This window comes from Sorex araneus, chromosome 3, assembly GCF_027595985.1.
Source record: "Sorex araneus isolate mSorAra2 chromosome 3, mSorAra2.pri, whole genome shotgun sequence".
Lineage (NCBI taxonomy): Eukaryota > Metazoa > Chordata > Mammalia > Eulipotyphla > Soricidae > Sorex > Sorex araneus.
In genome coordinates this window covers 10,282,714-10,309,618 of record NC_073304.1, presented here as the reverse complement: position 1 = coordinate 10,309,618, position 26,905 = coordinate 10,282,714, and the positions used below count along the sequence as shown (strand labels likewise).

At 61.2% G+C, this 26,905-nt stretch overlaps 1 protein-coding gene across 1 annotated transcript in view; it reads right to left on the bottom strand.

The window, feature by feature from the left end:
• The window catches only part of CCDC88C (coiled-coil domain containing 88C), a 96,016-nt gene that overhangs the window by 64,857 nt on the left and 4,254 nt on the right, over window positions 1-26,905 (bottom strand). The window contains exon 3 of the mRNA XM_055131924.1: window positions 20,080-20,188. Coding sequence (XP_054987899.1) covers window positions 20,080-20,188 — 109 coding nt within the window. The remainder of the gene's footprint in view (window positions 1-20,079; window positions 20,189-26,905) is intronic.

The following is a 26,905-nucleotide window of genomic DNA, read 5'->3' as shown; positions in this document are numbered from 1 at the left end:
GCCACAGGGGCCACCCCGACCTCGCCCCTCAGAGACACCACCTGCCAAGGCCAGCACCACCCCCCTGCCCTCCCCAGGGACAGCAAAGGCCATGGGGCACACAACAGGGGTCACCCCTGAGGGACGACAGCGATGAACGTTAGCCAGCCAGCCAGGGCCTCTCCGGAGTCCTCCTGTCCTGCCCCACGGCAGCCCCAGGCCCGTAGCGGAAGAGACGTGAGCAGCTGCCCCGTCCCCCCGGGGTTGGGGTCCCCTAATACTGTCCCGGACTTGATACCTTCCTTCACCATCTCTCTTGGGGCTGGGGCCGGGGCTGGGGGATGCTCCCAGTTCATCTCCATCTGCATCCTGGTGGGCCCGCCTGAAACCCACCAGAGGCCTCCCAGCACCACCGTGGCCACCCCCTGCTCGGGCTCTGACACTCTGTGACCCCGAGAGAGAGCCACGTCCATTGCCTATCTGTGAAATGGGCTGATGACACATGAACCCGCGACCTCGTGCCTCGTGCTCGTCTCCGGCGAGTGGGCGCCCGGCTCTCCCGTCACCCACGGCTGAGGCGGCAGCAGGAAGGACCGGCTCTCCCGGGGGCCCGACCGGCACATCCACTGCCCACGCGGCCCCCAGGGCACCCACTGGAGGCTGGCACCCCGTCTCCACACACTCAGCGCCAGGATGGCCCGAGGGAGCCAGAACCCAGAGATGTGAACACCCCCCAGGGCCGCCCCAAGTGTGGACAGAGAGCCCGGTACGGGGTCTTGGTGGCCAAGCCATGCCCATGGCCAGCTGGCCCCTGAGTGCTTCAGCCACGTGGACCCGGGTAGCCCAGCGTGGCCGCAATGCCCCTCTGAGACAACAAGGACCCCAGGGAGAGCAGACCCACGGAGGGGCGGCCGTCCAGAGCTGAGTGCGGGGTCCCGGGGGGGCGGCGGGGACTCACGGGGGGTGACAGCCGCAGGCCCTCCCCCTCAGACCGTCTCAGCTCTCAGTCTCCAGAAGGCCTCGAGGCCGAGTTCTGCCCCCCAACCCTGGGCCCCGCATTCCTGCCCAGAGAACCTCAACGGTCTTTCCCGGGCGGCGTCGGCTACAAGGACGGGCGCCCTGGCGCCAGGGGACAGAGGGACCGGACTGCCGTGTGGACAAGGCAGGGGCACGCCAGAGGCTCTGAACCCCCGGGGCTCCTCCTGGGGCTGGCGGCGAGGACCCCAGGGCGACGGGGCTATGAATAGCCCTCAGCTGTCCCCGCCCGAGCTGGCAGCCAAATGTGCTGAGCCGGCAGGAGGGCAGCCAAGGCCGGGCTGACGGAAGACCCTGTCGCTCTGATTCCCTGATAAAAATAGGAGGCTGGAAAGCATGGGTTTCCAGGCCCCTGCATCTGCACAGTGGCCAAGGTCGCCTTCGGGGCACGGGGGCAGAGAAGGACACCTCTGGGGCTGGAGTGATAGCACAGCGGGGAGGGCGTTTGCCTTGCACGCGGCCGGCCGACCTGGGTCGATTCCCAGCATCCCATAGGGTCCCCGAGCCCTACCAGGAGCAATTCCTGAGTGCAGAGCCAGGAGTTACCCCTGTGCATCGCCGGGTGGTGACCCAAAAAGGAAAAGAAAAGAAAGAAAAGCAAGAAAGAAAGCAAGAAAGCAAGAAAGCAAGAAAGCAAGAAAGAAAGAAAGAAAGAAAGAAAGAAAGAAAGAAAGAAAGAAAGAAAGAAAGAAAGAAAGAAAGGAGGGAGAAGAAAGAAAGAAGGAAGGAAGGAAGGAAGGAAGGAAGGAAGGAAGGAAGGAAGGAAGGAAGGAAGGAAGGAAGGAAGGAAGGGAGAAAGAAAGAAAGAAAGAAAGAAAGAAAGAAAGAAAGAAAGAAAGAAAGAAAGAAAGAAAGAAAGAAAGGAAAGAAAGGGAGGAAGAAAGAAAGGAAGGAAGGAAGGAAGGAAGGAAGGAAGGAAGGAAGGAAGGAAGGAAGGAAGGAAGGAAGGGAGAAAGAAAGAAAGAAAGAAAGAAAGAAAGAAAGAAAGAAAGAAAGAAAGAAAGAAAGAAAGAAAGAAAGAAAGAAAGGGAGGAAGAAAGAAAGGAAGGAAGGAAGAAAGGAAGGAAGGAAGGGAGAAAGAAAGAAAGAAAGAAAGAAAGAAAGAAAGAAAGAAAGAAAGAAAGAAAGAAAGAAAGAAAGAAAGAAAGAAAGAAAGAAAGAAAGAAAGAAAGAGAGAAAGAGAGAAAGAGAGAAAGAGAAGGACACCTCCCCGGCAGCCGTGCGGGGCTCAGACAGCAGGAGGCCAGGGCGGCCGGAGCCCAGGAGGGCAGGGCCCGAATGGTGCTTCGTGACTGTACTCCTGCACGAGCCGCCACGGTGCCTTATGTCCCGCCACTGTCACCAAGTCGAGGCTGGTCGGGCCCTTCCTTGCCAGGCCAGGGCTCGGTCGTCTCAGTTCTGTACCATGGGGTCCGCCCTGCTCCCTGGAGTCTGCGCGCCACCCGGAGCGAGCTCGTCCGCCCTCTGTGCTGTGTGTCCGTCCCCCTCTGACCTCTCTGAGCGCCACGCCCTCCCGTGGCGGCCCTGTCGCTGGACACTGCACTTTTCCCACGAGCCGCAGAGCATCCCAGAGGCCGTCCGGGGAGACAGGTGGGGACTAAGGCGCTTGCTCCTGGCTCTGCACTCAGGATCACACCTGGGGGGGGGGGGGGTCGGCGCTCGGGGGACCGTCTGTGGTGCCGGGATCAGCCCTGGGTCTGCCCTGTGCCAGGAAGCATCTCCCCACCGCACTCTCTCTCCAGCCCTGCCACCCCCGACTCAATCCCTGGCAGTGCTCGGTCCCCTCTGCACCGCAGGAATGGCCCCCTGCCCCCAACGCTACTGAGGCCAGGCCCCCCACCCATCCCCCAAATTTCAGCACCGGGTCCCCAAGGTCTTGACAGCCACAGCCAAGAGGCCGGGGGCCTTCCTGCGTGGCCAGCGGCTACCCCAGGTCCTCCGCAGACACGGAGAGGAGGAGAGCTGAGTTCGGCCCTTCGCCTCCCCAGGCGGGGCTGGGACCGGGGCCGCACGGCTCCCTTGGGAACTGGGAAACCCCCCCCTCCCCACCCGCGGCCGCTCTCCTCAGCCGACCCCAAGTGCAAAGGTCTTTCCTGTAAAACAAACAAAAAGGGGGTGGGCGTGGAGCAGGAAACGGACAGAAAAGAAACGTCCACTGGCCCCCGCTGAGCCAGCCCCGTGCAGGGGTCACCGAGCCCCCAAGTGGGGGGCAGCCTCCTCTCCATGGGTTTGGTTTCGGGGGGACCACAGCTGGCGGGGCGGGGGAGGGGGCTACTTTGGACAGTCTCTGGGCGAGCATGTGGTAGGGCTCGAACTCAGGCCCTCCACACACCGGGCACGGGGCGGGAGGCGGGCCGGCCAGGGGCTCCCCCGCCAGCGCAGTGCAGCTAGTCCCGCCTTTGATTTTTCCTCCTGGTTTTTAGGGCTGCACCCCGCAGTGCTCAGGGGCCACTCCTGGTTCTGCACGTGGGAATCACTCCTACCGGTGCTTGGGGGACCTTCCTCTGGGATGCCGGGGATCGAACCCTGGTCAGCCTTGGACAAGGGAAACAACCTCGCAGTGCTGTCGCTCGGGGCCCAGCGCAGCCGTTCCGGACCACACAGAACTCATCATCCGGCCACGGACCACGGACCCCTGGACCAAGCCACGGGGCGCTGGCCTCCCGACCCCCACCTTCTCTCTGCCCCGTAGGACCTGGACGGCGGGGCTGGAGCAATAGCACAGCGGGTAGGGCGTTTGCCTTGCATGCGGCCAACCCGGGTTCAATCCCCAGCATCCCATAGGGTCCCCTGAGCACCGCCAGGAGTGACCCCTGTGCATTGCCGGGTGTGACCCAAAAAGCAAAAAAGAAAAAAAAAGACCTGGACGGCTCCGCCCGGCCTCTGCAGCCTGGGTCTGTTCCCCTGGCATGAGGCCTCAGGGCTTCCCCCGCCCCCACCCCCAACCCCCCCTGCCCCCAGCACAGCCTGGGCCAAACTCCCTTCCTCCCTCCCTCCCTTCCTTCCGCACTAACTCCCCATTGTGTGGTGGCCACATCTGGTGGCTCCAGCCAGCCAGCCGCCACGGAGAGGCACCGGCCTGCTCCCCGCCCCTGGCTTCCGTGAACACCGCTGCCCTGAGCACCCACGCGGCACCTTGATTTGGGGAGTGGGGGGAGAGCCCCGAGTAGCGCCCAGGGCGGGGGGTGGGGGGGGCCTCTTCGGCAATACTTATGCTCAACTCGGTCATGGCAATGCTTGGGGGTCCATGTGGTGCCAGGGATCAAGCTGGGGGTCCCACATGTAAAGGAAGCACCCCTGGCCCCCGCGCGACCTCCTGGCCTCTGCCTTTTGGTTTCTGTTGGGGGGGGGGCCGCGCCCAGCGGTGCTCAGAGGCTGCTCCTGGTCCACGCTGGATGGAGCGGGGAGGTTCGATGCGGGGGGGGGGGGGGGGGGGGGACGACATGCAGTGCCAGGGACGTCTGTAGGCCAAGTGTGCCCGGAGACGCGGGGACGTGCTTTCCTGTGCGTTCCCGCTACCTCAATACCAAAGACGACCCCTGCAGTCAGGCCTGAAGGGGAGCCGAGTCCTCTGGACACACCGGAGGACCCTCCCTCGTTTTGGGCTGTTGCTTGTCGTGGTTGTTGTGGGTCCACACGTGTTGGTGCTCCAGGCTGACTCCGCGCTCAGGGATCTGAGCCAGGGCCAGGGTCGGGGGACCATGTACGCTGCTGGGGAGTCACCCTGGGGCGGCTGCGTGCAGGAAAAGCATATAACACCCCCCCCCCCCATTATCTCTGAGACCCTCTTGCTCAGTTGGGCATTTTGGTTTTGTTTTTTAGATTTTTTTTCTTTTTGGGTCACACCCAGCGATGCTCAGGGGTTACTCCTGGCTCCGCACTCAGGAATTATTCCTGGCAGTGCTTAAGAGACTATATGGGATGGGATAGCGGGGATTGAACCCGGGTCGGCCGCGTGCAAGGCAAACGCCCTCCCCGCTGTGCTCTCGAGCAGGCACTTGCTCAGCTTTTCACTCTCAAATCTAAACTCTCTCCTGAGAATCTCAGTTTCAAAGCCTTAATTCACTCAAGCCCGGGGTGGCAGCCCCTAGGACCACCCATCACACAGCTCTGTTCCCCGGTGACCCCAATCCCACCCCGCTGGCCTTCTGCAGGGGCTGAGTCAGTCAGTGGGCCGGGGTAGGTGTAACCGGATCAGAGCCCTTTAATGGCCATGACCTTCTCCTTGACGCATCCCACACTGCCCCCACCCCAACAAAAACCACCCCAGCCAGTAAGACAGGGGCCTGGGGTGGCTCTGGGCTCCCGACAGGGGAGGAGCCACAGCCAGTCAGGACCGAGGGGGCAGGGGGGCGGGACTTCAAAGGAGGCGCCGCACAGGCCACATTTCCAGCCCTCTTCTGTTTAAAGGCGGCTGGTGGCTGAGAGGGGGCGATTCAAAGGGCAGCCCGGCTCTGCCTTCGGAAGCCAGGAGGCTCACCCCTGAGCCAGCGCAACAGGACCCTGCATCTCAGGGCCCTGCAGGGAAGCAATTTCAATGCTGTGCAGGAAAGTAGGCACAGGCACACACACAGGCACACACTCGCGCGCGCACACACACACATGTGTACATGCACACACACACATGCATACACACAGCATCCGGAACTCCTGCCCCCACTGCTGGTAACATGCATGAAGTGGGTGGTTTCCCAGCATCAGACAGGGATCTGGCAGGGCAGGCCAAGCCCAGACACACATACACACATACTCACACACGTATACATGAGTATATACACACCCATGCACGTGCACACATACAAACAAACATGCATGCATACACACACTTGCACACATACGTAAACACACACATGCACACGTATAGGCACACACATGTATATAGAGTACACATACATGCACAAACACACACACACATGCAAACACACAGCATCTAAAACTCCTGCCCCCACTGCTGTTAACATGTATGAAGTAGGTGGTTTCCCAGCAGCAGACCGGGATCTGGCAGGGCAGGACACCTCCAGGCAGACAAAAACACACACACATACACATGCATGCACACACACACACACACACACGTAAGCACACGCACACAGTATACGTAAGTACACACACCCATGCACACATACAAGCACACACACGAATACACGAGTACATACACACATGCACTCGCACACATACACACATACAAGCACACACGTATATACACATGCATGTACACATGTGCACACATGCATGTGAAGGTGCCCCCACTGCTGGCACCATGCATGAAAGTAGGTGGTTTCCCAGTGGTGGACCGGGACCTGGACACCCCCAGATCACACACACACACAGACATACACACAGACACACACACAGAGTGAGAGCAGAGAAGCAGAGAGGTGCTGCAGGGGGTACCTGGGAAGCAGCACTGGCACACTGGGGGGCGGAGGGCACACAGGCAGGGCAGGGATGGGGCCTGTGAGGTGTGGAGGGCTGGGGGGGGCCTTAGCTCTGAGCCAGACCACCCAGGCAGGGCACTAGCCCAGGAGTTAGGCCACCCAATTCCCCTGCCCCCCAGAGCTCGGCCCCGCTCACCCCTCTTCCCCCGCCCCCAGAGCTCGGCCCCACTCACCCCTCTTCTCCCGCCCCCCAGAGCTTGGCCCCACACACCCCGCATCAGGACACTGACAGGGGCCCGTCCTTTGCTGCTGGCAGGGCTAGGGACCGAGGAGGCACCGCCAGCACCCCCAGCCCCCTTCCACAGTCAGCCCCGTCTCGCATTCAGCCCCAGCTGCTAGAACCCACCAGAACCCACCAGCTCCTCTTGCGCTCAAGACTGGGCCTCCTGGGGGGTCACCCCGGAAAGCCCAGCTCTGGGACGGGGGGTGGGGGGGCCGGGGAGCCGGCCAGAGCTGCAGAGTTCCTGGGAACTGAAGCAGCCACTGCACGTGACCCCAGACGGGAGGGGGCGCAGTGCAGCATCAGGGGAGGGAGGGGGGCGGCTGGTCACTGGGCTCAGAGCGGGCGTTTATCTGCAGGCCCGACCAGGGGAAAGCTCCGGGGAGCAGGGCGGGCCGGAACCACTGAAAACCGCCCCTTCCGCTCCCGCCGGGAGAGGCACCTGCCATATGACGTTCCCGGCCGCAGCAGGACGAAGACACCAGGGGGAGACCCCGTAAGCAGGAGCCCCCCTGTCGAGACCCCAGCCCACACAGCCTCTCCGTCCAGGGCTGCCCCCACAAACCCTCTGGAACAAAGGGGGCACTGCAGCCCCCCGTGGCTGACCCTGGACGGGTGGTGCGGTGGGTGGGAGAAGCCTGAGGTGCGAGCTGGGGGCTGGGGCTTCTGTTTGTTGTACGGACAAACTCACAGCCTGCGGTACGCATCGCCTCCGGCTAAGGGTCCATTTCCAGGGAAGCACAGCCAGGTCCCACATCTCCGCCCCATGCTGGGCGCGTCAAGGGGCACCGGAAGTGGTAGGGCAGTGGGTCGGGGGGTTTCGGGGCGTTCCTGATCCAGGGGCCCGAGCCTAGACCCCAGCACGACCCCAGATGCTGCAGGTGAAGACAGAGTCCCTAACTGACCTTTGGGGCCACGGCCACTCATCCCTCCCCCCTCACAAACTCAAAAGGGGGCAGGGAGCAGGGTCCTGCCCCCTTGGCACCCCGGGCATGTGGGGGGCTGGAGCTTCCGTGGGAGTGACAGGCACAGGACAAAGGTGCGGCACACGCGGCTCTCCAGGGCTCTGGGCGGGGACAGAGGTCAGAGGCAGCCCACCCGCTCTGCACGACCCCCAACTTCTGCAGGGAGACCGGCCCGGGAAGGGGAACAGTCCCACTGGGACCCAGGCCTCCAGGGCAGTCCCCACAGGGCCCCTTCCTTCCCGTGAGGGGGGGTCTCTGTCCCCCAGAACAGTGGGGTCAGGAGGGGGCAGCCTAATAGGGGCTCACCTGGCTTTGGTTGTTACTGTCACTGTCACTGTCCTGTTGTTCATGGATTTGCTCACTGTTGTTCATGGATTTGCTCGAGCGGGCACCAGTAACGTCTCCATTGTGAGACTTGTTGTTACTGTTTTTGGCATATCGAATACGCCACGGGTAGCTTGCCAGGCTCTGCCATGTGGGCGGGATACTCTCGGTAGCTTGCCGGGCTCTCCGAGAGGGACGGAGGAATCGAACCCGGGTCGGCCGCGTGCAAGGCAAAGAAAGCCCCTACCTGCTGTGCTATCACTCCAGTCGCTTTGGTCGTAACTATATTTAGTTTGGGGTTCGAGGCCATCGCCGGCGGTGTGCTGAGGGCTTATTCCTGGTTCTGTGCCCAGGGACCATCACTCCTGGCAAGACTCAGGAGACCGTATGTGGGGGCCAGGATCAAATCCAGGCCGGTCATGCAGAGGCAAGTGCCCCCCACACTGGGCTATCTCCACCCTTGGCCCTAACTTTGCAAAACACATTTCTAGATCGACTTCTTCATGGTTTATAGCAGCGGAACCTTTGGTTTGTGGCACACAAAACACCTCAAATCCACAGGCGCCTCTATCCTGGGGTGGAAGGGGGTCTCCGGGGGAGAGACGGTGAAATGGGCAGTGGGGCTGGAGCAAGGGCACAGCAAGCAGGGCGCTTGCCTTGCACACGACTGACCCCGGGTTCGATCCCCGGCTCCATATTGGTCTCCTGAGCATCTCCAGGAGTCACTCCTGAGCGCAAAGCCAGGAGTAAGCCCTGAGCGCCACGGGCTATGACCCAAAACCAAAAGAGGGGGAGAAGAAGGGGTGGGGAGAGACAGTGTGTGCGGAACGGACAAATGACCAGAGTCATTTGTTACTAAAAATCTCGGCCGCCTTCCTGGTGCAGGAGCGTCCTCCTTTGCGGAGACCAGTGGGTCCCCGAGACGCCCGCTCTGTCTCGTCGCGCAGGGGAGCGAACCAACCAGAGGTGACCAGCAGCCGGGGAGGTAGGAACTGAGCGCACCCACATACAATGTCCTGCAGGAAGTGGACAGGGGACAGGTGACAAGGAGGCCTCCCAGCTGACTCGAGTGACGCATTTGCATCATAAAACCCCCGTTGGTTTACAGCCACCATGACAACCCCTGAAAGGGACCGAGGATGGCGAGAGAGCGGGTGGCCGGGGCCGGGAGACGGGACAGCTGAGTCAGGGGCTCCCCCAAAAGCCCCGCAGGCTGCGAGAGACCCCCGCACACGGCCAGAACCAACATGCACGAGAAAGAACCTGGGTGGGTGCCCCGAGTGCAGGAAATCGCCCCAGCACCCAGGCTCACTCCGCCCCTGCTGGGCTCCGGCACCCACAAAGCCTGAAGTCTGGCACCTGGGGGAGAGGGGCGGAGTCACCTGCCCCCGACTCCGCCCCCGACTCCGCCCTCGACTCCAGGGTGTCTGTCCCGGGGCCTCCGTCTGTCCCTGTGGTTGCCCGTTGCCCATCATTTCTCTGGCTCGCGCCTGGATTCCTTGCTGGCTCCCGGGTGGGGGCAGCTGAGGGCCGCAGTGCTGACCGGGAGCCCCGGGAGTGGCCACTGCTAGGAACTCGGGCTTCCAGACCTCCCTTCCCAGACGGCGGGCTCGGCCCGGGGAACCCAGCAGCCTCCTCACGCCCCGACCTGCGGGGACCTCCCCCGGGAGGCCTGACCCTGTGTTTAGGGGACCCTCCTCCCCTCCTCTCCCTAGGGGCCCTCCCCCACCCCGCCAAGTTATCACCCACAGGCTGAGGACTGCAGGGACCGGGCGGCCCCTTCCCCGCCAACAGTGCACACGGACAGACTGGACCCGAGTCGGGAAGGCCCCGGGCCCCCGCACGCCCCCCACCACCATCGCCGGCCAAGGAGCCCGTCCAAAGCGACAGCTGAACGCCGAGACGGAGCCTGGCCCCCGGCCACGCGGCGGCTTCCAGGAGGGGCCCAGCCTGCCCGGGCACGTCGGCCGGAGGCTCCTGACAGCCAGTTACAGCATCCAACATGCTGATCTTGGCACCGCAGCCCCCAGCCCCGGGCGAGGGAGCGGCCGCGCCTGCCCAGGCCGAGCCCAGCAGATCCCCGCTCAGGACCCAGAAGGGCCACCGCAGGGAGGGCTCAGGGACACGGGGTGGGGGGGCGGGGGGGGCATCAGCTACCCCGCGGGCCAGCTGGACAGCGGCCTGGCCGCCTGCGCCCAGCACAAAGCCGCCCTGGCACCCCCGCCCCCACCGGGGCTGGGCTGGGATTTCAAAGGAGACACAGCTACAAGCAAGAGCTGGCCGCCCCCACTCCCCCCTGCGCGGGGCTGGGGGCAAGCGCCATGGGGGGGGGCGGGCCAGAATGGGGGGAGCCCCCCGAAGCGACCCCCAGCCAGCCTGGGGCCCAGATCGGAGTCACAGAGGGGAGACTCCAGTGAGAAGGGGGAAGGAGAGACCGAGCCCCGGGTCAGGGGTTGGGTGGGGCGAGGGCACCCGGGCAGGGCAGGGAGTCCAGGCAGCCTCTCTCTCTCTCCCCCCACACCCCTGCTTCCAACCGTCGGGCCTGGCCGAATTCCAACCCGGCTAATTACATCAATCCCACCTTTCACCCCTCCCCACCCCCTGCAATTAACCCAGATTCTCTGCTTCCTGCTGCTCTGGGGGGGAGGGGAGGGGAGAGGAGGGCTGCCCCCTCCCCCGCCCGAGGCCAGCTGCGCCCGCCCCGCCCCGGGCCTGCCCCGGAAGGCTGGTTCCAGAGGGGCCCCGAAGCAACCCGGTCTCTCCCCGCTCCGCCCCAGCCCGCGGCGAGGCCAAGGGGAGCCCCTGAGCTGGAGACCCCAGCACACTGGAGGGGGCTGCTTGGGACCCCTCCCACCTTCTCCAAGGGGCTCCCTACAAAGCCGCGCCTGGGAAGGCATTTCCCCGCCAGGGCACTTTGCAATACTCCTAGTCCGCGATGGGGAGAGGGGGAACCTGGCTGGCCTCTGGCCTCGATCCCCCATCTGTGAAATGGGAACAGCAGCGACTAGAGGCCCGACAACCACAGGGCCAGAAGGCTGGTGGTGCCCGCCCCCCGAGGGCTCTGATTGGTGCACGGGGCAGAGTGACAGTCCCACAGTGCAAGGCCGACCCAACTTCCTGGTGACTGAAGGGGCGTGTCTAGGATGCGGGAGACAGACTCCCGACCAGCACCCCTGCGTTTGCTCCCCTCTGGCCGGTGGGATGTGGGCGGTGACAGGTGAGGGACACGGCGGGTGGGGGCCCGTCTGGGTCTGCAGGGGCCCCGGTGCTGGGGTAACCCCCCATGGTGCCCTGGATCTACCCCTCCCCACGTGTCTCCCTCCAGAGCAGCCCCCGGCCCTGCAGGGGGGCCCCAGGGGTGCTCCGGGCTTTCTTCTAACACTCCCTCTACTTCTTTCCTGCTCCGGGGTCACACCCGGCCCTGCAGTGGCCGACCACCACGCTGTGGCAGGCTGGAGCCGGGCCATAGTGCAGCGGGCAGGGCACTCGCCTTGCACACAGCCAGCCCGGGTTCGATCCCCGGCATCCCAAGTGTGACCCGAAAACCAAACCAAACAAACAAAGACCCCCCAAAACCCGGCACTCAGCTCACTGAGCTATGAAAACTCTCCCCTTCTGTAAGTGTATCGCGGGGGAGGGGCGATACCCAGTGATGCTGGGGGTACCATATGGGAGTGGGGATCAAGCTAGGGTGGGCCGAGTGCGAAGCGTTCGCCTTTGCCCTGGCTTCCTCCCACTGGCCCCTTAAACTCTCCCCTTTAAAAAGACTCCCGGGGGCTGGAGCAATAGCACAGCGGGTAGGACGTTTGCCTTGCACGTGGCTGACCCGGTTTCGATTCCCAGCATCCCATATGGTCCCCGGAGCACCGCCAGGAGCAATTCCTGAGTGTAGAGCCAGGAGTAACCCCTGTGCATCGCCAGGTGTGACCCAAAAAGCAAAAAAAAAAAAAAAAAGACTCCCGGGGCTGGAGCGACAGCACAGCGGGGAGGGCGTTTGCCTTGCACGGGGCCGACCCGAGTTCAATCCTCAGCATCCCATAGGGTCCCCTGAGCACCACCAGGAGTAATTCCTGAGTGCATCAGCCAGGAGTAACACCTGTGCATCGCCGGGTGTGACCCCAAAAAGCAAATAATAATAATAATAATAAAAAGGACTCCCAGGGGCCAGAGCAACTGCATACAGCAGGTAGACCAGAGCCCTGGCTGTGCATGAGGCTGACCCGGGTTCAATCCCCGGCACCCTATGGGGTCACCCAAGCTTGCCAAGAGTGCCCCCCCCCCATAAATAAATAAATAAATAAATAAGCTGGAGAGGCAGCACAGCGGGTAGGGCCCTTGCCTTGCACGCGGCCATCCCGGGTTCGATTCCCAATATCTCATATGCTCCCCGGAGCACCCACCAGGCACAGTTCCTGAACGCAGAGCCAGAAGTCAAACCCTGGGCATCTCCAGGTGTGACCCCCACATCAAGATAACTAAAACGGGCTGGAGCGATAGCACAGCGGGTAGGGCGTTTGCCTTGCACGCGGCCGACACGGGTTCGAATACCAGCATCCCATATGGTCCCCTGAGCACCGCCAGGAGTGTTTCCTGAGTGTAGAACCAGGAGTAACCCCTGTGCATTGCCCCGGGTGTGACCCAAAAAAAGCAAAAAAAAAAAAAAAAAGATAACTAAAACAAACTGACTCCCAAAGTTCTCCCCGGTGTCGGCGCCGACGGCGCCACTGTCCAGCCCCACCCCAGCCCCCCACCCCTCGGGGCTGAACAACCCGGGGCAGCCCCCTTGATGCCAGTCTAGCCCCCGTCCGCCCTGCAGTACAGACGCGCACGACTCCCACCCACTGCTGCTCCCAAGCCCCTGGGCATCCCCCGCACCCGGCACTCGGCAGGGGCGGTTGGGGCAGAGGTGAGGAGGGAGAAGCGACGGTGGCGGTGACCCCCCAGCCCTGCCTCCGCGCCCCACATTTCGTCACTCCACACCAGAGGGGAAGCAAGAGCAAGGACGGTTCCTCCCAGGTCGCTGCCTTCTCCTCCTCAGAGACTCAAGAGGTGCCTAGCCATGCTCAGGGCTCCCTCCTGGCGGTGCTCGGGGGAGCAGGCCTTGGCAGGGTTGGGTGAAACCCAGGGCTCCCGGCCCACCCCTGGGCTACAGGGGAGGCATCTGCCCCCGGCACACGGCTCCCACCACAGCAGGGGCAGGGCCCAGGGTCTCCCTGAGGAAGGCCTCCGGGCCCAGGCTCACCCCAGGCTCACCCCCACGATCACCGGCAGCTGCAGGCCAGAGACCGGGGTTCCATCCCTAGAGCACGGAGCCAGGAGGAGCCCCTGAGTACCACTGGGCGTGGCCCCGAAATGCACTGTCGTCCTGTAGTTCATCGATTTGCTCGAGCGGGCACCAGTAATGTCTTCATTGTGAAACTTGTTGTTACTGTGTTTGGCATATCCAATATGCCACGGGTAGCTTGCCAGGCTCTGCCATTCAGGCGGGATACTCTCGGTAGCTTGCAGGGGTCTCCGAGAGGGACGGAGGAATCGAACCTGGGTCGGCCGCGTGCAAGGCAAATGCCCTACCCACTGTGCTATCACTCCAGTCCATGCCCCCGAAATAAAAGAGAAAAATGAAAAAACAGGCAATAACGACAAGAATTCACGCGACAGCTAGGATGGCTCCTGCACAAATCCACGCACCCGAATGCTCTCCGGACGGGCCGGGGCACGCGGCAGAGTCAGCCCTGGGGCAGAGCACAGAGCACAGAGCACAGAGCCGGCGATTCGGGCTGAGCAGCTGCTCTGGCCGAAGGAACGAAGGACCTGGGAGCAGCCGAGCCCTCTGACTCCGGAATTTCATGCCAGGAATCTGCCCCCGGGAAAGAAGAAGCTTGTTGGGGGCTGCCGGCTGGGCCGAGTGTTCCCAGGAGGGGACACGAAACTAGATGGCACCATCACCCCGAGGCCGGCCAGGGCAGCCTCTCATTTCCTTGCGATTGCCGAGAGAACATTCTTCCAGAGAAATCCTTCCTTTACTTTTCTTTTTTAAGAGGAGAAATTCTTTTGCAAATTGCAATCAGAGAAAAATTAATTTTTGTTTGTTTTGGCTCTTACACGACACCCGCCTGTACTGAGTCAGGAAAGCCACGATGATAAGTTTCTCAGAAAACAGATACCAGCTACAAGAGCAAGAGCTGTGTCTCAGGGGCTGGAGCAACAGCACAGCGGGAAGGCACAGCTGCGTCGGATCCCTGAGCACAACCAGGAGTGATTCTTGTGTGATCCCAGGAATAACCTCTGAGGATCTTTGATGTGGCCCAAACACAACACACACACACACACACACACACACACACACACACACACACACACACACACACACACACACACACACACACACACCCCAGCATCTTCAGAGTGTCTTGGGGGGTTTGTGGTTTGGGGACCACACCCAGCTCTGCTCAGGGCTTGCTCCTGACTCTGTGCTCAGGAATCACTCCTGACGGCCGCAGGGAACGTACGGGGTGCTGAGGACCAAGCCTGGGTCAGCCATGAGTTAGGCAAGTGCCCTCCCTGTTGAGCTATCTCTTCGGCCCACAAACTCTACCTTTATCTATCTATCTATCTATCTATCTATCTATCTATCTATCTATCTATTTATTTTGCTTTTTGGGTCACACCTGGCAATGCTCAGGGGTTACTCCTGGCTCTGCACTCAGGAATTACTCCTGGCAGGGCTTGGGGGACCATATGGGATGCTGGGGATCGAACCCGGGTCGGCCGCGTGCAAGGCAAACGCCCTACCCTCTGTGCTATCTCTTCGGCCCACAAACTCTACCTTTAACCCGCAAGGTCAAATGTGGAGAAAAATCAAGTCATTCCTCCCCGCGCATTCAACGACCTGTCTAACTCACCAAGCTGATTTTAAAAACAAGCAAAAGTCTTTTAAAAACTGATGAAGGTTCTGTGATTTACAATACTAGTTTTTTTGTGTGGGCTGGAGCGACAGCACAGCGGGTAGGGCATTTCGAGAGTCTCCCGCCCACACGGCAGAGCCTGGCAAGCTCCCCGTGGCGTATTCAAAATGCCAAAAACAGTAACAACAAGTCTCACAATGGAGACGTTACTGGTGCCCGCTCGGGCAAATCGCTAAGCAACGGGATGACAGCGTCAGTGACCGTTTTTTGTGTATGTATTTTTCTGAGTGGGGGATGGGGGGTGTTTCACACCCAGCAGTGCTCAGGACTTATTCCTGGCTCTGTGCTTAGGGGTCACTCCTGGCAGGGTGCAGAAGACCAGCTGGGATTGAGCCGGGGTCAGCCACACGCAAGGCGGCTGCCTTACCCACTGTACTATCTCTCCTGGCACTCAACTAACTAATTTCCTTCCTTCCGTGTTTGCTACGGGGGTTATTTCTGGCTCTGCACTCAGGGAGGGCTCCTGGAAGGATCCTACGGGGCGCCGGGCACCAACCCCAGCCTGGCCGCCCGCGAGGCAAGCGCCGTCCCCTGACTCCTGCCGGCCTCACAACACCGACCCTGCCGATGACAGTTCTCAGGACTCTGCCCAGGTGCAGGCCCCTCCCATCAGAGGCTCCGGCCACCAGAGACCCCGGTACACCCAGAGACCCAGCTTCGGGGTTAGCTGGGCGCCACCAAACACTCCCAACGCGTGTTTCCTGCCATTCAGACGCGGGACAAAAGTCTTCCACCTCTCACACTGCGTCTGCGCCTTTCTGATGATGATCCAGCCTGTGCTTTCCTCGCCGGAGGCCACGGAGAACGCGGGGCCTCGGGCACAGGCCCCGAGGGTGGGAAAGCACACGTGTGTGCACACACCCCAGGCCAGTAAGAACCTGATGCTCAGGCGAATCTCGGGCCTGACCTCCAGGAAGGGAGGGAAGGAGAAGCGGATTTTTGGAGAGATCCTGGAGGCTTCTGGGGGTCACTACCCGGGAGTGCTGTGTGGGGGGCTACTCTGTGCTCTGGGGGGCCTCCCACTCACACAAAGCATGCGCTCGACCCTCTCTGAGCGATCTCCAACCCCCCCACCCCCAAATATCTTGTTATCTCCCTAAAGTCATCTTCCCATAACAAAATATCTTGTTATCTCCCTAACGTCAACCCCGCCAGGGTTGTCGCCAACCCTGGCGACAGAGCGAGTGAAAAAAGGCAGCCGGGGTCACAGGCAGCGCTGGGCGGCGGGCGGCCGGCAGCCTGCAGTTCTGTCCCTTCAGGGCCCGGTCTCCCACCCCGGCGGATGGGGGCTCTGGGGCAAAGGTCCTGGGGCCAGTGCCCGGCCTCAGCCTGACCCACACTGTCCTCCTCCGACTCGGAGACTGAACCAGGAGCTGCCTCCCCGCCCCAGCCACCTGGCTTTCTCGGCCCCGCCTGCGTCTGCCCAGGCTGGGGCTCACCTGTGTGTGTGGGGGGGGGGGAGGGACTACGCCCTCCAGACCCCACCAGGAACACCCCCAACCCACACAGAGGCTCCGGCCTGGCTTGACCGTCCACCCCCTATGCAGAGGAACAGGGTCCCGCAGTGCCCCCTGGCACCTCGGGTTCGAGGAGAGGGCAGCCCCAGTGGACAGAGGCCGCTCCTCCATTTGGGGTGATGCTACACCAGGCCCCGCTTCTGAAAGCCACCGTGGGCCCCAACCTTGGGGGGCATGTTTGGGGGTAAGCAACCAAGGCAGATCTCGGGCCCCAAACCCAGGGCCCCACCCCAGCGGGGAGGAGGGGATGGGCCCGGGGGTCCCCCTAAGCCCAGCTCCACGGGCTGCCCCTGACAGTAGGCTCAGGGTGCCCTGGCCACTGTATAATTTTTTTTTTTTTGCATTTTGGGTCACACCCGGCGATGCTCAGGGGTTACTCCTGGCTCTGCACTCAGGAATCACTCCTGGTAGTGCTCAGGGGACCCTATGGGATGGTGGGAATCGAACCCGGGTCGGCCGCATGCAAGGCAAACGCCCTACCCGCTGTGCTATCGCTCCAGCACCGGTCACTGTAGATTCTTCAGAGGCCCGGGGAATGCTCCCCAGGGAGCAGACGTCGTCCCTGCCTCATCTTCCCCAACTGCCCCACCAGCCCACTCTGCCCAGTGGACGGACCTCCAGGCAGAGGGACCATTCGGGAGGCAGAGACGGGAAGCCGGGCCTGGACACTCTCCCTGAGCCCCCAGGGCCCCCCCACCCCCCACGACAGCTTCAGCCCCAGGCCTCACACCGGATCCCGGTGCGTGGAGGAAGGAAGGGGTGACGTTCTCGGATGCCCCTTTACGACAACGGCCGGTTCTGCTTCTGCTGGGAACCAGGACAGAGGGGACAGGCGGGGAACGTTGCTGTGGACACGCCCGCCCACGGCATCGCTGGCCACGGGGAGACTGGAAGGAAGCAGTGGGCGCGGGGGAGGGGGAGGGGGAGGGGTGTCCAGCTCCCCCCCCCCCAGCCCGCCCACCTGATCTGTATTCTGCAAGCAGCTGGGGAAGAGACCCTCGACAGCGGCGGGAGAGAGAAGGCAGGATCCTGGGTGCACACGGGGCGGGGGGGGGAGGCCTGGCGTCTGCGGGTCGGGGACCCCCTCCCCTCCCCCTGGGGCTCCTCCCGGCCTCGCCTCTCCGGGATGCTCCCATTTCCCAGACTCTGCATCACCCCAAGAGCCACCCCGCCCCCGCCCCAGTCTCAGCCTTTGATTCCCCCGTGTCCAGCTGGGACCTGGACCATCGAGCCACTCGGAGCCCTCTGACCTGCAGGGGACAGCTCCGCCCACCGCCTTCCCTCCCAAAGTCTGCGTGTCTCCGGCTGGTGTGCCCCCAGTGCGAATTCACCAGGGACACAGGAAACGAGGAGACCATGGCAACCCAGGCCACTCCACGCCACACCCCCACGCCCCTAAACCTAGAGATACAGTCCCCTTGCTGGCGCCTACCCCCAGAAGCCTCCCATGCACGCCCCCCGCCCCCCAGGCAGGGCAAACGGCCCCGGCGTCTCGTTCCGGAGCCCAGGTCACCGTCCTCTCTCCATCTCTTCTTTGGTCTGTGTTTCTGGGCCACAGCTGGCTGGGCTCAGGGCTGACGCCCGACACTGAGCTCAGGAATCACTCCTGGCAGTGCTCCGGGGACCAGACGGGATGCCTGGGATTGAACCCGGGTCGGCCACATGCAAGGCAAGCACCCGACCTGCTGGACTATCTCTTTGGCTACTGTCCAAACGCTTCCTAGCACTGCCCCCCCCCACCCCGCCCAACACCCGGGGGGCCACCTCAGCCTTCAGCACCTCCCATCTTTGTGCCACTGATGCAGCCCCCACAGGCTTTCTCATGACCCCAGCCCACGCCTCAATGCAAAGGCTGGGGGTGCATTCTCGGCCTCCCGGGGTGCTGTTAAGAGAAAACCCAGTGCAAGAAACCCACCGGGGATGGGGCAGGCCCAGGAGGCTGGCTGGGGTGACCTCCCAGCACCCCCGAAAACCTCACAACCCAACCCCCTTCCCAGACACCCCAGGTCCCTCATGGGGAAGGTGGAACCAACCGCTCATATCAAAAAACCCTGGGGCGGGGGCTGGAGAGATAGCACAACGGGTAGGGCGGTTGCCTTACACAAGGCAGACCCGGGTTCGAATCCTGGCATCCCATATGGTCCCCTGAGCACCGCCAGGGGTAATTCCTGAGTGCATGAGCCAGGAGTCAGCCCTGTGCATCGCTGGGTGTGACCCAAAAAGAAAAAAAAAAAAAACAAAAAAGGAAAACCCTGGGGCAGGAGCGACAGCACAGCAGGGAGGGCGTTTGCCTTGTACACGGCCAGGCCAGGTTGACTCCCAGCATCCCATAGGGTCCCCCCCAGCACCACCAGGGGTAATTCCAGAATGCAGAGCCAGGATTAACCGCTGAGCAAGGCCGGGTGTGACCCAAAAGAAAACAAACAAACAACCCCCCCCCCCCATGCCCTGAACTCAGTGCCCGAGGGGAAGGCGAGCCCCAAGCACACGCTGAGCTCCTGAGCCAGAACCAGGACAGGGTCCAGCCCAAAGGGCCACAGGCTCCCTGGGAAGCTCCAGCTTTAATTCGGGAAGGGTGGTTCCCAAAGTGGGGTCCCAGGACCGCCCAGCTGCCCTGGAGGACAGAGCCGGATACCCACCCCCGCCCCAAGTCCATTTCCCTTCTCCAGGACCTGGCCTGGGGTCTCAGAACTAAGTCACCCAGGGGCAGGTGGGACTGGAGGGGGGTGGCCACGCTTCCCTCTGAAAGCCGGGGAGAGGCCGAGGGGCCCCAGACGGGACCCTTCCCCCCACCCGCCCCTGGGCCACAGGACAAAGATCCAGACCCTCAGAGCTTCTCCCCCAGCCCCGCCCATGCCTGAAAGCCCAGTGGGCCTCTCCACTGACCCCGAGACTCACTCGATGTGAGCACTCGACATGAGGAGACACCCCACGGGGACCCGAACTCTGTCAGTAAGCCGTGGGCCTAAATGTACACACTGAGCCGGAACACAGCCTGTGTCTACACTCGCAGAGCCGGGAGCATCCTTCCAGGAGCCCACAGAGTTGGAACACAGCCTGTGTCTACACTCGCAGAGCCGGGTGCATCCCTCCAGGAGCCCACAGAATTGGAACACAGCCTGTGTCTACACTCGCAGAGCTGGGAGCATCCCTCCAGGAGCCCACAGAGTTGGAACACAGCCTGCATCTACACTCGCAGAGCTGGGAGCATCCTTCCAGGAGCCCACAGAGTCGGAACACAGCCTGTGTCTACACTCGCAGAGCCGGGTGCGTCCCTCCAGGAGCCCAGAGTCGGAACACAGCCTGTGTCTACACTCGCAGAGCCGGGTGCATCCCTCCAGGAGCCCTTGAGCTGGAACGCAGCCTGTGTCTACACTCGCAGAGACGTAACCGACCACCCAGGAGCCCACTGAGCCAGAACACGGTCCTGTGTCTACACTCGCAGAACCGGGATCGACCGCCCAGGAGTCAGCTCGCACAGGGCCCAGCGGACCGTGGCTCAGGTTGCCTCGGGAAACCCAGGGCCAGCAGTGGGGGAGGGGCCACTCCCCACCCTGCCCGTTCTCAGGATGCCAGCTCAAAGGGGGCTCGCCCTGCGCCCGTCTGCCGGCCCCCGCGTGGGGCAGGCCCCCTCACCTGGTAGTAGGTCTTGATGTTCCTCACCAGGATGGTCAGGTTCTGGATGCGCAGGGTCACGTCGTTGTTGACGTGCTTGTTGATGCGGGGGTTCGTGGGCCTGGGGTCGCTGGGGGAAGAAACGCACCATGAGCTGCGGCCTCTGCTCCCCACGCCCGGCGCCCCCCGAGCACCACTTCCGACCCCTCCGCCGAATCTGGCTTCTGGTCCCGGCGAGCGCCCTCCCTCCTCTCTCCCCTACCTGGCACCTGAGCCCGAACGCAGCCATGAAACCATGGGCCATGGTTCACAGCCCGTGCCCGTCCGACAGGCTACGGCTCCACTGGCCAACACAGTGCCAACACAGCCAGAGTCACAGAGCACGGGGGCCACAGAGAAGGTGCAGTGGGCAGGGCGCATGCCTTGCACACAGCCCACCAGGTTCGGTTCCCGGCACCACATACCACCCCCCGAGCCCTGCCAGAAGCGATCTGTGAGCACAGAGTCAGGAGTAAGCTCTGAGGATTGCCAGATGTCACCCCCAGCCCCCTAAAAAAGAGTTACAGAGCATGAAAAAAAATCACTGACCTGCGATGCTCAAAAGACAGAACAGGGGAGAAGGCACTCGCCCTGCACAGGGCCGACCCAGTTCAATCCCTGGGACCACACAGTGTCCCCCAATCCCCACCTGGAGTGATCCCAGCCCACAGAACCAAAAGGGAGCCTGGAACACCATGAGGTGTGGGCCTCGTGTATGGGGCTCATATATATGGGGCTGGAGCAATAGAGCAGCGGGTAGGGCGTTGGCCTACCACTCAGTAGACCCAGGTTCGATTCCTCGCCCCTCTCGGAGAGCCCGGCAAGCTACCGAGAGTATCTCGCCCGCATGGCAGAGCCTGGCAAGCTATTCGATATGCCATGGCGTATTCGATATACCAAAAACAGTAACAAGTCTCACAATGGAGACGTTACTGGTGCCCGCGAGAGCAAATCGATGAGCAATGGGATGACAGTCACAGTGATATACACACACACACACATATATATATACATATATATATATATATACATACAAGGTTAACAGGATTAAAAGCTGAGCCCAAAACTGTAAGAATGAAATGTTAAGAATGCATAAAAAACTATAAGAATGAAATGTTAAGAATGCATAGAGAGGGGCTGGAGTGATAGCACAGAGGGTAGGGCGTTTGCCTTGCATGCGGCCAACCCGGGTTCAATTCCCAGTATCTCATATGGTCCCCCAAGCACTGTCAGGAGTAATTCCTGAGTGCAGAGCCAGGAGTAACCCCTGTGCATCGCTGGGTGTGACCCAAAAAGCAAAAAAAAAACCCAAAAAGAATGCATATGCATAGCGAGGTGGGGCCGGAGATGGCACAGCGGGTAGGGCACCTCCTTGCATATAGCCATATATGAGTCCCAGCATCCCACACGGTCCCCCGAACACCACCACGAGTGAGCCCTGAGCACAAAACCAGAAGCAACTACTGAACACCGCCAGGGGTATGGCCCCAAAACAAGAAAGAAAAGAATGAAAAGAGAGGAGAAATATTCTCTGACTTCACCCATGGATAAAATCAGTTGTGGGTATTCCACTGGGGTTCCTCCCACCCACCCCCTCTCAGATCTGTCTTTTGTTCTGTTTTTTTTTTTTTTTTTTTTGCTTTTTGGGTCACACCCGGCGATGCTCAGGGGTTACTCCTGGCTCTGCACTCAGGAATTACTCATGGCAGTGCTCGGGGGACATATGGGATGCTGGGAATCAAACCCGGGTCGGCCGTGTGCAAGGCAAACACCCTACCCGCTGTGCTATCGCTCCAGCCCCTCTCAGATGTCTTGACGGGTCCTGTCTCAGAGGCACATTCCCGGGCCTGAGCCCCCCTGGAAGACCCGACCCATCTGCTGTGGAGGAGGTGGCTAGGGTGTCCAGAGCTGTGGGGACCTGGAGCCGGCTCTCCAGCTCTGCTCTGCACAGCCCCTGTCCCCAGCCCTAGACGACGCCAAGCTGACTTGCTCGGGGGCCGGAGCGACAGGACGGCGGGTCGGGAGCTGGCCTTGCACGCTGCCGACCCAGGTTTGATCCCCGTCACTCCATATGGTCCCCTGAGCACAGCCAGGAGTGACTCCCGAGCACAGAGCCAGGAGTCAGCCCTGAGCGCCACCAGCTGTGGCCCCCAAACAAATGAGAAAGGGTCTCATTTAGAGGAAGGTTGCTGGGTTGGAGACACAACTCAACAGACTCAGTAAGCGGGAGGCCCCCACAAGCACATAGCCCCTGAGCACTGCCGGGAGTAACCTCCGAGCACAGAGCTGGGAGTAACCCCCAATGTTGCCAGCTGTGCCCCCGACAAAGAAAAAAAAATAAAGCACCAAAAACAAAATTAGGGGCTGGAGCGACAGTGCAGCGGGGAGGGCGTTTGCCTTGCATGTGGCCAACCCAGGTTCGATTCCCAGCATCCCATGTGGTCCCCTGCGCACCGCCAGGAGTAATTCCTGAGTGCATGAGCCAGGAGTAACCCCTGAGCATCGCCAGGTGTGACCCAAAAAGAAAAAAACAAAATTACAAACCAAGGAGGGCCTATCAGGCACCGTCTGGGTATGCGCGGCCTCAGGCACGGCCACCCGCATCCTCCGTAAGCAGGGACACAGGAGAGGAGTGCAGGGTGCGGGGTTGGCAGGGACAATCAGCGGGGATGCCAGTGAGCTAGTGTGATGCCAGCGGTGAGTGCAGGACTCACACGCACGTCGTCAAACTGGAGCGGGGCACCATGATTCAGGAAACACAAGCTGTCAAAAGTTCGACCCGGAAGGAAGGACTCGGCACGTTCAAAGGCCCTGACGTCCCGGGGACCAGCCAAGCCCTCCACACATGGCGTGGAACTGGCAGCGTCGATTCTACATGAGCATCCGCACCCCCCCACTCCGGGAAAGCTGTCCGGGTACCTAGAAGCGACCGGAGGCCCCATCACAACTGCCATGTGACATTCTGGGGCTTCTATTTTTTGGGGTTTTTTTTGCTTTTTGGGTCATACCCGAAGATGCACAGGTGTTATTCCTAGCTCTGCACTCAGGAATTAGTGGTGCTCCTAGTGGTGCTCCGGGGACCATATGGGATGCCGGGGATCGAACCCAGGTCGGCCACGTGCAAGGCAAACGCCCTCCCTGCTGTGCTATGGCTCCAGCCCCAGTCTTTTTTGAGGGAGAGAACTCCCAAGATGGCTCAGGGGGCCTGGGGAGCCCCTGTCCTGGGGAGCTCTAGGTAACTGGGCCGGACACTTCAATGCCGGGCCCGGTGGCGCATCTGCCCCGCGAGGCATCGGCAGTGCCAGGGCCACCGGGGCCACAACTGGCAGCGGCTGGGGCCCCATGGAGTGCTGGGGATTGAACTCCGGTCCCTGTGCCCTCATGCAAGGCAGCACCCTTGACCCCTGCGTTATCTCCCAGGTCCCTTACAACACTTCCTCTGTCCCTGAATTTGCTGGAGCCTGGAGCCTGGCCAACCCACACCCTCTCCTTTGCTCCTTAGAGTGCTTCCTTATTGTGTCAATCAAGGTGACCAGTTCGGTGGAGGAGGCCTTGAGCAGAGAAGGCTTTCAGGATTGAAACCACATGGAGCTTGCTTTTCCTTGGATGCGGCGGACTCACGTTCAGATCTGGGCACTGCATATGGGCCCCTGAGCCCGGCCAGGAGTGATCCCTGAGTGCAGAGCCAGGAGGATCCCCCGAACTCACAAACAGAGAGTACTCCCAGAGCACTGGCAGGTGTGGTCGCCAAACAGTAGCACACACTTATATTTCTACCGAGATGCATCAGAAACGCCTATGAGGACACAGCCGAGGTCTGGGAGGTTACTGTTCCCTCTACGTGGCAAACCTGAGGACCAGGCTGGGGGCCAGCGAAACGAAGGGTCACCACTGGGCTCCCTCCCGGGCCCGAGGAAACGAATTTTATTTGGCTATTTGGCTATTTCATTTGGCTCTTCCGAGGGCCATACCAGGGGCCACTCGAGCTGGGTCATCTGGGTGGCTTCCTGCATTTCATGCCAGGCTCCGCGTCTCCATGAAGTGTGACAGACGGCGGCCAGAGAGGGAATCACGTAACACACCGATGTGGGCGCTGGCATCCGTGTTCATAAAAACACACTCAACTGTGAGCCACCAGTGGCACACGCTGGGTGCAAGGGGAAGAGTCATTTGTGGCTGCAACGCTTCTGCATCGACACAGTCATCACTCAACTGGCGAGTCCCTCCCCCTTTACCCCAGCTTTCACCTCTGCAGAAGGGAAGCCTTACTCCTCCCTCCTTACTCCTTACTGGGGGGCGAGGATCACCCTGCGAATGAGTTTTAAAAACTGAAGAAACTCTCCAACTGGGGGCTGGAGTGATAGCACAGCGGGTAGGGCGTTTGCCTTGCACGAGGCTGACCTGGGTTCGAATCCCAGCATCCCATATGGTCCCCTGAGCACCACCAAGGGTAATTCCTGAGTGCATGAGCCAGGAATGACCCCTGTGCATTGCCGGGTGTGACCCAAAAAGAAAAAAAAAAAACAAAACTCTCCAACTGGCCCGAGTACACCCCCAGCCTCAGGAAGTACTCAACACACGATTCGGAATTGTGCAGCTAGCAGCACCAGGGATGAAAACGGCGCCTACATCAAGCAAACAGTGACTCTCCCCCAAGGCTGGCCAGGACATCAAAAGGGAAGGTGTCCACTCTCCCAGGTGGGCATACCCCAGCTCAAGGCCGTGTGTGTGCACACACAGACACAGACACACACACACACACACAAACCTGGAACTGGACCTCCCTCTAATGAGAAGGGTGGCTGATATTTGAGGGCAGTGCCCTAGGAGTGCAATCTAATTTAAACCCCACCCCCCTCCCTTCCCCCCTTCCCGACTGTAAAACACCATGCCCTTATTACGGATCAGGGAACTGAGGCTTAGGGAGGTTAAGTAATTTGCCCAAGGACACACAACCAGCAAGCGGCAGAGGAATGACAGGAACTAGTCTGCCTGATGCCGGAGACGAATCTCGTAAATAATGTTCCTGCGAGCCAGTGAAAACTGTGTCTGGGGGCCTGGGGCCCCTCGCTTTGCATTGCACAAGGACCTGAGTTCCACCCGCAGCCCTCCGCGGCCCTCCCAACACCTCCGGGTGGTCCCAGCACTGAGCAACGAGCCGGCTGACCAAGTATCTCCAGGAGTGGCCCCAGTCACGCACTCCCCAAAAGAAAAACTGTGTCCCGGGGGCCAGAGGGCTAGTACACCGTGGGTAGGGGGCTTGCCTGGCACGCAGCCGACCCGGATTTGATTCCCGGCATCTCACAGGGTCCCTGAGCTCCTCCGAGTGCAGAGCCAAGAAGAGTCAGCCCTGGGGCTGGAGCGATAGCACAGTGGGCAGGGTGTTTGCCTTGCAAGCGGCCAACGACCCGGGTTCGGTTCCCAGCATCCCATATGGTCCCCCAAGCACCACCAGGAGTAATTCCTGAGTGCAGAGCCAGGAGTAACCCCTGAGCATCGCCAGGTGTGAACCAAAAAGCAAAAAAAAAAAAAAAGTAAAAAAAAAAGAAGAGTCAGCCCTGAGCACAGCCAGATGTGACCCAAAAACAGAAACAAAACAAAAAGCCATGTCCCACGTGAGCCAGAGGTGCCGGTGCTGGCAGCAGCTGTCGGGAGTGTCCTGGGGGGGGGGGAACCCTCCGAGCCCGGGGCCTCCCCTGAAAGCTGAGCGCCCCCCGCCCCCCCGCAGCCAGGCACTGATGTCACCGCAGGCGGGACTGGGGCTAGCTCGGCTGCCTTCTTCGGTTGCTGGGGGACAATGTGGCCCAGGTGCGGTCACGTGAGCCACGGCCAGCCTCCATATGGCTCTGAAGTGTTAGGTGACACCCCTGTGGACTCCCGTCCCCGCGGGCAGGGGGTGGGGGCAGGTGGCTCGGGTCCTGCCAGCTGGGAGGAATTATCACTCCTGGCAAGGGGCATCCACGGGCAGGTCCTGGCAGGGGCGATAAGGCCCAGAGGCCTTATCACAGGCCCGAGGGTGCAGCCCCACGCGTCTCCATCCGGCAGAAAGGGAAACAGAGGCAGAGCTTGAAGGGTAGTGCTGGCACAGGGACCAGGACTGGGCTGCCCTGGATGCCAGTGGGAGAGGGCCAGGGAGGACACGGTTATCTGGCAGGCCCAGAAGGACACCCTGGACAAACCCTCCCAAACTCTCTATACAGCCAACCCTCTGCAGATGAAGGTGCCGACGTGGGGGTCAAAGATACAGTCTGGGGGGACAGAGGGGGTTCTTTTTCTTTTATTTTTGCTTTTTGGGTCACACCCAGTGATGCTCAGGGGTTAGTCCTGGCTCTGCACTCAAGAATTACTCCTGGCTGGGGCTGGAGCGATAGTCTAGAGGGTAGGGCGTTTGCCTGGCACGCGGCTGACCTGCGTTCGATCCCCAGCATCCCATATGGTCCCCTGAGCACCGCCAGGAGTAATTCCTGAGTGCAGAGCCAGGAGTAATCCCTGAGCATCACTCGGTGTGACCCAAAAAGAAAAGAAAAAAAAAAAAAAGAAAAATAATTACTCCTGGAGATGCTTGAAGGACCATATGCGATGCCGGGAATCAAACCCAGGTCGGCCACGTGCAAGGCAAACGCCCTCCCCGCGGGACTGTCACTCCGGCCCTGGGACAGACGGGTTTGCCTCGCATGCGGTACATGCCACCTGAGACCAGGTGTAGAATACGGCCCCCCCAAGCACCGCAAGGGGTAAGCGCTGAGCACAGAGCCCCAAAACCAGAACAGGAAAAGACGGCACGTACCAGCTGGCGCGGGCACCTAGC